The 10648-nt window shown below is 49.4% G+C and overlaps 1 protein-coding gene across 2 annotated transcripts; it reads right to left on the minus strand.

The window, feature by feature from the left end:
• Window positions 1–455: 455 nt before the first annotated feature.
• Rab4b (RAB4B, member RAS oncogene family) lies at window positions 456–10562 on the minus strand. 2 transcript variants are annotated; one of them, XM_005336447.4, is made up of 8 exons: window positions 10364–10558; window positions 8452–8532; window positions 8104–8218; window positions 6560–6622; window positions 6309–6463; window positions 4531–4626; window positions 4313–4443; window positions 456–840 (listed from the first exon to the last, which is right to left on the minus strand). In XM_005336447.4, exons 1-7 carry the CDS (start codon window positions 10377–10379, stop codon window positions 4328–4330), a joined length of 642 nt encoding a protein of 213 aa, XP_005336504.1. In that variant the 5' UTR covers window positions 10380–10558; the 3' UTR covers window positions 456–840; window positions 4313–4327. The 2 variants fall into 2 exon arrangements, with proteins under 2 accessions (XP_005336504.1, XP_077888171.1); XM_078032045.1 differs by lacking the exon at window positions 456–840 and adding an exon at window positions 3928–4049 and having other exon boundaries at window positions 10364–10562.
• Between the last annotated feature and the right edge of the window lie 86 nt (window positions 10563–10648).

A 10648-nucleotide genomic window follows, 5' to 3' on the forward strand; every position in this document is an offset into this window, starting at 1 on the left:
TCAGACTTCATGTGGCAAGCAACAGAATAGTGAGTCACTGCCTCCAACTTTCAGGCCTCGGGCATGCATATATAAAACCAGGCACACACCCAGGGTGCACTCATAGGCCCCAATTCCCCTACCTTGGCCTTGGTTTCTCATACCAACTTCACCTATATAATCACCAAAGATACAGAATAATCACAAGCAACAATGTCACACATTCCAAAGATGCTGTCCTCCACACAGGACTCACACACCACAATCACAGCAACATTAGTGTTACACACGTGATGCTCAAGCACTATCACAAAGTATGCCATGACAAGCTCCCTCCACAACGAACATCTAAGCCATGGTGCAAGCAGTGTATCCCACAACATGTCCAACCCAGAGACATGGCTCCCGAAATCACAACCCAAAATTCTTCCAACAAGACCTCTTCCCAACATCCCAAAATGACAGAGGCCAAGACACAGGTGTAAACAATGCTTTATGGGGGTAGGATGGGGATGGGACAGGCCTCCAGGTAATAAATAACACGTACTCGCAACAGCAGGGCCAGGCAGGAAGTTGGGGCCAAATGGCCCTGGTCTCAGGCTTTGGGAGCTCTTGGGGTATGGTTAGGGGCTGGGGGGTGGGGGGCAGAGGTTAGCCAAGACAGAGGAAGCAGCAGCAGGTATGGGTTCCCCCTTCCCCCGTGGCTCAGTCTTGCCCCAAAGCCAGGCCCCACCAGGCCAGGGAAGGAGGACAGGTGGCGGGGCAGCTTCTCCAGGGCTGGGGCAGTTGGGGCACGGCCTCCTGGGGCCTGGGTCTAGGCCCCAGCCGGAAGGGCAGGGCTGGTCCTGGAGAACAGGTGAGCTGTAAGAGAAGGGTGTGATGATCTAGAGAGGTCCTGGGTCTGTCTAGCTTGTGTCTCTCTCATTCCTGGATATCTTCCTGACTTCCCACCTGTATCTGGTGGCCCATACCACTCCCCCACCAAGGGTGTCTTTCTCCTCTGCAGGTCATTCTGAGTTCTCTCTCTCTGAAGACACCTGTACCTCCTTGTTTGCTTTCATCAGAAAGCTGTAATGGGACATTTCAGTGTCTAAATATCATGTCCCCATTTCTGTATTTGTATCCCCTTAACATCCCTGATCATCCTGGCTTTAGGCCTCATTCTAATGTTTCCAAAACTAAGAGACATATTAGATTAGTGGGTTTTGCTTTGGTTGTTTGTAATATTACCTAGCAGCTTCTAGAAATTCTGAAATTACTTCAGAATCTCTGGGGTAAGGCCTGGGAATCGATATCTTTTAAAGCTCTCCAGATGATTCCAATATCAGCACTGCATGTAAGGGGGAATTAATTTGGTAGGCCTTTACTATTTTTTATTCAAATAGAAATAAAATAGAATAGAAAACATAGGAGTACATCATATGAAGTAAGAATACTGGTCAATAGGAACAGAAAGCAGATTGTGGTTGCCAGGGGCTAAAGGAATGGGGAATGACTGCTTAACGGGTGTGCAGTTTCCTTTCAGGATAATGAATATGTTCTGCAACTAGACAAGAGGAGGTGGTTGCTCAACCTTGTGAATGTACTGAATGCCAATCAACCGTACACTTTGAAATGCCTAAATTTATGTTATGTAGGTTTAACCTCAATTAAAAAAAAAAATACTGATAGCAGGCAAACATGAGCTGGAGTTTTACATGTGGGTGTGACTGTATTAGATCAACATATAAAATGGCTGCCAACAAAGTTTGTGAAAGTATTGCTTATTGCATCTGATCCACTGAGAGCAAATCCTGAAAGAAACATGCTAAGCCCCAAGGTGAATAATATATTCCCATACACCTCTGCACAGCCCAGACTCCTTAAGAAGGATAAGAAGAAAAATAAGGAACAGCCCTATGATAAATAGTCTTGTTTTTTTTTTTTTTTTGAGATAGGGTCTTACTATGTTACTAATTGCCCAGGCTGCTCTCAAACTCCTTTACAGATAAGGAAACTGAGGCCCAGGCACAGCAGGTAAAGGCTGAAAGGATAAGATAGCACTGTCCAAAGATCTCATCCTTGTCTCTCCTCTCTGTCTCTCCCTCCCTTACCCTCACTCAAATTCCATATTCATTCCATCAGGAAACAAAGTGGTTCTACCTTCAAAGTGGGTTCAAAGGACTACAAATGGGGCTTAGTGCTAGAGCACTTACCTAGCATGTGTGAGGCCCTGATACCATCCACATACCACAAAAATAAAAACAAAAAGCAGATCCAAAGTCTAACATTTCCCCCAGCCACCCTGGAGATGGAAGGGGGCTGGGCATGAAGTACAAAGGGGAGAATTGGCAAGACACACACATACCCACAGAGATGGGGACAGGACCAAACTCTGCAGGGTACTGCAAGCCTGTCAAGGAGTTTGGATCAAGCATAGAAAATGAAACAAGGCTTTCTGAGAGGGGAGGTTGCTCACCAGGGCAGAGAGGGAAGGAGTGGTGTTCCAGGCAAAGGGTACAGCATGAAAAAAAGAGTCAGAGAAACAAAATGAACTTCAGTGTGGCTGAAGCAGCTAAGGGGTGGGGAGAGGAACACGGTGAGGCTGGGGAGGCTGGCAGGAGCCATTCCTGCACAGGGTCAAATGCCAGGCTGAGCAGCTTCAGGTGTGTCCAGTGGACCCTGGGAGCCATGGGTAGTTTTAAACAGGGAGGAACAGGAAACAAATTGTGTTTCAGAAAGACACAATGGCTGCGTCAAGAGGGGACAAGCTGGGCATGGCGTTCTGTGCCTGTAATCTCACTGACTGTAATCCCAGTGATTCAGGAGGCTGAGGAAGGAGGATCATGAATTCAAGTCCAGCCTGGGGTACTCAACAAGACTCTGGCTCAAAGTAAAATAAAGGGTTGGGGATATAGGGATACAGCTCAGGGGTAGAGCACTTGCCTAGAATGCACGAGGTGCTGGGCTCAGTCTCATAACCAAAAAGAGAAAGAGAGAAAGAGAAAAGGAGGTGGGTGGAGACAAGACTGGAGACAGACTAGCAAGGAAAAAGAACCTATCTACTTCTCAACAACCTGTCCACCATCCACTCTCACCTCAGATTAGCAGCAACCCAGCCCCCTCAATGATGTCTGTGCCCTTCCCTACCTGCAGCCAGAGTGACCCTGTGAATCTATGAATCGGCTCCAGTCCCTGCTCTGCTCAGAAGCTTCCTGCGGCTCCCAAACCACCCCCAGTATGAGTTTAGAGTCCTCCCCAGGGCCACAGGCACCAACTGGTCAGCTCCCCTCTCATCTCTGGCTGTACCCACAATATACACACACTCTCCATTCCAGCCACACTGGCTTCCTCGGTCTTCCTCACCCATGCCAGGGCTTTTGCATTTGCTGTTCTCTCTGCTCACAACACTCTTGGTTCAGATGCCCACAGGACCCTCTCCCTCCATCCTTCTGGTTTTAGCTCCAATGTCACCTTCTTGGTAAGGTGTCCCTCACTGTTGTTTAGAAGTGTATCCACTCTGCCCACTTTACCCGAATCAGTTCCTCCATAGCTCTTATGGCTCTATTATATAATTTACTTAATGTTACGATTTGGATGTAAGGTATTCCCAAAAAGCTCATGGATGAGACAACGCAAGAAGGTTTAGAGGAGAAATGCTGGGTTATGAGAGCCTTAACCTAATCAGTGAATTAATCCTAATGGTTTTATATAAGTGGTAACTGAAGACAGGGAGGTTGTGGCTGGAGGAGGTGGGTCAATGGGAGCATGCCTTTGGAATATATAGTTATATCTGGCAAGTGGAGTCTATCTCTCTGCTGATGCCTAATCATCAGTGAGTTCAGCCTCACCTTGAGCCCTAAGGAATGGGGCCTGCTGTCTATTGATTGAGACCTCTGAAACTGTGAGCCCCCAAATAAACTTTTTCTCTTGTATGATTGTTCTAGTCAGGTCTTTTAGTCACAACAGTGAAAAAGCTGAATAAAACATTTATATATCTTGTTTCTTGTCCATCTCCTCCCAAGAGAATGAGGGCTCCATGAGGCCGGGGATTTTTGTCTGTTTTTACCCACTGCTGTCTCTCCAGAGCCCTAAATAGGACCCAAAATACAGTATGTGCTCAATACATAGGTGAGAACAATGAACAGGAGGGTCAGGTCCAGGGTTGAGGGCTGGCAGAGGGCTGGGGTTGGAGAAGACAGGTGGGTTTCTTGAAGCTGAGAAGATGGCTCCTTTAGCTCCTGTTCCTTTGCGTCTTTCTGTTCCTCTTGTTACATTTTCCGTGCTTCTGTGTCTGCTCTACACCCCTCTTCCCAGGAGACCACCCCTGCCTCCCCAAGACCCAGTGTCGCACCTGGCTCTGCACGTCTCAGCAGCCACAGGGCTGAGGGGCCACGGCCTGGGCACTCCGAGGCTGCCGCAGCTGGCGGAGAGAAGCATCACCATACTGAATGCCTGAGCCCATCCTCTCAGGGTCTAGCTCACCTGTGGACAGGGGAGAAGTCACGACTGGTCCCTTGGGGACCTTTGAGCCCTGCTTCCCACTCCCACTTGGGTCAGTCCAGGCCGCACCTGAGTCGATCTTGTTGAGGATGGTGCGGGCACACTTCAGGAAGGCCTCCTCCACGTTCTCGCCTGTGAGAGCGCTGGTCTCCAGGAACATTAGCTCTGAGGGGCAGGGCCTCTGTCAGTCCCCATTCTCCATTCAGCCACCGACTGCCTCTCAGTCCGTTCTTTTTTTTTTTGGTCAGGGGGCACCAGGGATTGAACTCAGAGGCACTCAACACTGAGCCACATCCCCAGCCCTATTTTGTATTTTATTTAGAGACAGGGTCTCACTGAGTTGCTTAGTGCCTCACAGTTGTTGAGGCTGGCTTTGAACTCACGATCCTCCTGCCTCATCCATCCCAAGCCACTGGGATGACAGGTGTGCGCCACAGCATCTGGCTCATCTGTTCTTCAAACGTCCCCACCCACCCTTACCCTCATCTCAGGCCTCTGCACATGGCGTCCCCTTGCAGAGAACACCGCCTCCTCCCCATGTACCCCTCTAGCTCCTCTTTACAGAATCAGCTCACAATGCTCCTTCCCAGAAAACCTCCCTGACTTCCCCACCTGGGTCAAGTGTCTCTCTTGGGCTCCTACAGGCTCTTGTGCCTCCTCTATTCTGGCTCCGACCTCTCTGGAATGTCACTGTCTACAAATGGGTCTGTCCCCTAACCATCACAGACTGCAATGTGAGCACATGAAGGCCAGACCTAAGGTTGACTTCCTGTGTCCTCAGCACCATCCAGCCCAGGCTGGGCCCACTAGGAGTCTCTACCTATCACCTACACATCACGAGACCTCACAGTGGGGAAGTTAAAGCCAGGATGCAAACAGTATCTATCTCTGATGGCAAAATCTCTTCTAAATCTGGAGGTCACAAAATAGGGGAACATGGGCAGATCCCAAGCCAGCAAATATGTTTGATCTGTCCAGAAAAATGAATTTATACTTGCAGATTTTTTTTTTTTTTTTTTTTTTGTTACTAGGGATTGAACCCAGAGGCACTTTAGCACACAGCTACATGTCTTTCTATTTAGAGACAGTATCTCACTAAGTTTCTGAGGCTGGCCTTGATCCTCCTGCCTTAGCCACCCCCCCACCCCAACAAAGCGCTGGGATTACAGTGACGCGCCATCACACCCAGTGATCCGTGCAAACCTTCTGATTGGGCCTGTCAGTCCTCTCCATTCCCCTCAGCACCAGTGCCTCTTCTCCTGGGGTTCATCCCAGCCCATCTCCCTTATTTACAAAATGCATCTGTCCATAGGCCACATAAGTTACAATCTCTACCTTATTTTTATTCTATTTACTTATTTATTTAGTGTTACTGGCGATTAAATCCAAGATTGCTCTACCACTGAGTACCTGTCCTTTTTATTTAGAGACAGGGTCTCACTAAGTTGCCCAGGCTGGCCTTGAACTTGTGACTCTCCTGCCTCAGACTCCCAAGTTACTGGTGCAATCTCTACCTTAAACCAGTAAGTACCATGAGCTGCCTCCCACGTGGTGGAAACTTCCCAGAAGCCAACGTTCATCTAGCACCCACTCTGCCAGAGTTTACTGAGGGCCTTCCACGGTGGGTGGCCTCCTTACCCAGCACACATGAGACAGAAACATTTTGACTGCACTTTACAGCTGAGGAAGTTGAGGACCAGAGTGAAACACAGCCCAACACTCACATTTGAACCCAGACCTCTGAACCTCCACCTATAGGGCACAGCCATTGACAGCTAGGAGACACACGGGCCACAGTGACCAGTCCCGTCCCTCCTCCCCCACCCAGTCCACAGCAGAGCCCTCACCATTCTCCTGGGCAAAGCGGGAAGCCTCCAGGAAAGTGACCTCACGCTCGGGGTCCAGGTCCTTCTTGTTGCCACAGAGGATGACCACAATGTTGGGGCTGGCCAGTGTGCGGGCATCAGTCAGCCAGGCAGCCAGTGAATTGTATGTCTCCCGGCTATGGAAAAGGGACAGAGAAGGAAGGTGGCACAGGAGAGAGGCCACCCATGTCCCACCCCAACCACGCTGCTCATGCTGAGTAGCCCACACCCACCTTGTGATGTCATACACCAGCAGGGCTCCAGCCGCCCCTCGGTAATAACTCCGTGTCACCGACCTGTGGGGCCAGGGGGACCCAGTCATCCCCAAGGCTGGGGTGTGCCCCAAGACTGTCCCCCTTTGCACAGAGAAACTGATGATTCAGAGGACCCTCTCACTGCTGGCCCAGCCCCCAAACCTAGCTTTGGTGGAGATAATTTCTCTGCCTGTCTCTCTCTCTTTCAACTTCTCTCTCACTTAGCTCTTTGTCTACCTACTTCTGTCTCTGTGTCCCTGTCTTTCTGAACCTGTGCATTGGTCTGTTTCTTTTTCTGCATATGGTTTACATGTGTAGTGTCTAGCTTTTCTCCTTGCAGTGCTGGGGATCTTGCTCAGGGCCTCACTAGGCAAGCACTCTGCCGTTGAGCTTCACTTCAGCTATGTGCCTTTAAGTCTGTTTCCTCCTGTCTCTCGTTGACTCTGGCTCTCATACTTATTTTTGCCTTTGCCCTCATTCATTCAGCATTTTCTGAGCATCTCCCCTTTACCCAGCCCTACCCAGTGCGATGCAATATATACTTGTCCCTCTTCTGCTGTGTCTGATGGAGGCCTCCTTCCCAGCATGGCCAACTCTTTTCTTTTCTTTTTTTTTTTTAATTAGTTATTGATGGACCTTTATTTATTTATTTAATTGCTTATATGTGGTGCTGAGAATCAAACCCAGTGCCTCACACGTGCTAGGCAAGCGCTCTACCACTGAGCTACATCCCCATGGCCAACTTTATTTCCCTGTCTCATCAATCTGGATCCCTCTGCACTCAGGCAATCATTCCACAAACATTTATTGAGCACTTACTGCAAATCCAACCCATGTCACACACCTGTTTCTCCTTCCCCATCTCTGTCTCTGGGCTCTCCGCAGCTCATGCGGTCGGTCAACACTCAGCACCTATTAAGTGTTGCCGAGAGAGCATGTTCTCCATGGACTGAACTCCTTGTTTCTCTCTCTTCCCTGTCTGTTTCTCAGACTCTCAGAATTTCTATGTCTATCAACTTTTCTGCAGACATTTTTCTGAAGACCTACTATGTGCTGAACCCTACACATCTATCTTCTTCTCCCCTAGACATCCATTTCTCCATCCTCCTGGCTACAACTGTCCACCCTCCCTGTCCTTCTCCCACTCTGACCTGTTTCTCTTTGAATCTCCTTACCTGCTTTATCATTCTTTTCATCTTCATCTTTCTCAGTCTCCCTTTCTCTTGCCTTTCTTTTCTGAGTGTGTGTCTTTCATGCTTCTGCTTCTATTTCTGCTTTAGGGTCTCTCAAACTCTACTCCTCAACCTCAAGTCTTCCTTTCTTTTTTCCCCTTCCTTTCTCTTCCCTTCCCATTCCTTCCCTTTCTTGTGGTGCTGTGGATGGAACCCAGGACCTTATGCAAGCTCTCTCCTCTGCCTCGCCTTCTCATCGTCTTTTTACTCCTATTACTGTGTCTTGGAGTGCACACACCTCTCTCTCCCCCTCCTCCCCTCCCTCCCTCCTTGGAAGCCCGGCCCACCTACCGAAACCGCTCCTGGCCAGCAGTGTCCCAAATCTGTAGCTTCACAGTCTTCCCACCCACGTTGACCACCCGGGATCCAAACTCCACACCGATTGTGTGGTTGGAGTCCTGTTTGACTGGGAATGGGAAGGAGAGAGGAGGCATGCAGAGGCTCAGAGGATCCCCCATCCTCCAAGGCCTCTTGTCTCTACAAACCCATTCTCATTGCTGGGGTGACTGTGAACCTAGCAAACAGCACACCAAGGCAAGGCCCAGCAATGGAGTTGGATCTATGACCAGTCATGCCCAACCCATCAGCTGCCCACCTACCCACAGCTCAGTGCTGCTGAGACCACTGCTGGAAACTCACACTTATTCTCAATGAACTGATGAAGGAGACATGATTTGCCAGTTCCTGCACTGCCGATCACCAGGAATTTGAAGAGGAAGTCTGAGCAGATGGAGTCAAAATCAAGGATAACCACAGGAAGAGAAAGACAGAGAGAAAAAGGGAGAAATTGAGAAGAGTTAGAAAGAAACAGACACAGAAACAGAAGCATAGACAACAATTGTAACAGATCACCTGTTTTTTCCTTTTGGGGTGCTTTCTATGAGGTGGGGATGGTACCCAGGGCCTTGCACATGCTAAGCAAGTGCTCTACCACTGACCCACATCCCCAGTCCAAGAAGATTATCTTTTTGTTGTTGTTGTTGTTACTGGGGATTAAACCCAGGGATTTTACCATTGAGCCACATCTCCAACCCTCTATCTATCTATCTATATATTAGTTATAGTTGGTCACAATACCTTTATTTATTTATTTATTTTTATGGGGGTTCTGAGGATTGAACCCAGTGCCTTGCACATGCTAGGTAAGCGCTCTACCACTGAGCCACAACCCCAGCCTCCCTTTTTATTTTTTTGAAACAGGTTCTCACTAATTTAATCAGGTTCTTACTAAATTGCTGAGGTTGGCCTCAAACTTGCAATCCTTCTGCCTCAGCCTCCCAAGTTGCTAGGACTGCATCCCATGCCTGGCCCAAGATTTTTCTTCATAGAGTTTACCACAGGCACAGTTCTAAAGATTTTTATATTACCAGCTCACTTAATCTTTGAGAAAACTCTAGGAGAGAGGTATACTAATAATTATCCCTGTTTTCCAGATGTGATAACTGAGTCCAAAGAGGTTATCTGACTTGCCCAAGATCACACATCTGGGACAGAATTGAGACTGAAACCCTGGCCAAAGTTCTCCAGAGTCTAAGATATTTGCTATTACATTGCTAATTCCTCTTGAAATTCATCTAATCATGGGAAATCTAGCCTTGGTCCCTCCTTTTTGGTTGGCACTCGGAATTAAACCCAATAGCACTTTACCTCTGAGTTATAGCCCCAGCTTTTTTTTTTTTTTTTTTGGAGACATGGTCTTGCTAAGTTGCTTAGGGCCTCACCAAGTTGCTGAGGCTGGCCTCCAATTTGTGATCTCCTGCCTCATCTTCATGATTTCCTGGATCTACAGCCATCTGTGCCTCTCTTGATTTCTCTACCCTCTTAATTCATATCTCTGGCCTTCAGTCTATTCCCTCAAAATGACAAGCTGGTTCCCACTTCTGAATTTTTGCATTTGATAACCCTGCTTTTGTGGATGTTCTAACAATGCAGCTCTATCTGAATCCTAACCCAAAGCTTTCTATAGCCCCTTTTCCCTTCACCACCTGGTATTGTACACTCATACTGATTTTTCAATTCCCAACCTCTTTTTCCCATTCTCTCCCAGATTCTTGGCCCCTAATCTCAAGCTTAAGCCCCATCCTTTGCCATTACATTCCAACCCTAACTTAGGGATAACGCATCCCAATCCATTCCAGACCTCTCAAACCAGTTCAGCCTCACAGTTCAGAGCATCTTGCTCTTCAGTGTTCCCTCTAGCCAGTAGAGCACGACCCCTGCCAGTCACGGTTAGCCCCGCCCCACTCACTCAGGCTCCGCCCCAATACATGAAGGCCCACCTCTTCCCTCAAGGCCAACCCAGAACCCATTCGAGAGAGACCCGCTCTCTCGAATCCCGTATCTATTTAACGCACGCACCAGACCCTCAGGCTCCACCCAAATCGATTAAGCTCAGCCCTAGACCCACGAAACCCCTCCCAGCATCCACTTAGGCCCTGCCCCCATAGAGGCAGACCCCGCCCCCAGGTACATAAGGCCCCGCCCCATTCCCACAGGCCGCATCCTCTTTGGGCCCAGACCCCAGACCCCAGCTTAGGCCCACCACCCTCACCGTAGGTCTCGGCCATGACTTGGTCGCGGCCGCTGAGGGCCGCAATATGGCGCCGCGGCCGCGCCTGCTCCTCGGCTGGCAGCCGCTCCACTCCGGCTGCAGCCCCGGCTCCTTCCTACTCCCGGACCCGGCGCCGCCACTTCCGCCTCCACCCCCCGCCCGCTCCGGCGCGACCCGCTAGAGCTGCGGGATACCAGGCCACGCTTTCCAAAAGGAGGGATTGGCGGACTCGGCAGGCAGAGGGCGGGACAAAGGGTGCGGATTGGTGGCCTGAGAGGGGCTGAG

Source organism: Ictidomys tridecemlineatus, chromosome 15, assembly GCF_052094955.1.
Source record: "Ictidomys tridecemlineatus isolate mIctTri1 chromosome 15, mIctTri1.hap1, whole genome shotgun sequence".
NCBI lineage: Eukaryota > Metazoa > Chordata > Mammalia > Rodentia > Sciuridae > Ictidomys > Ictidomys tridecemlineatus.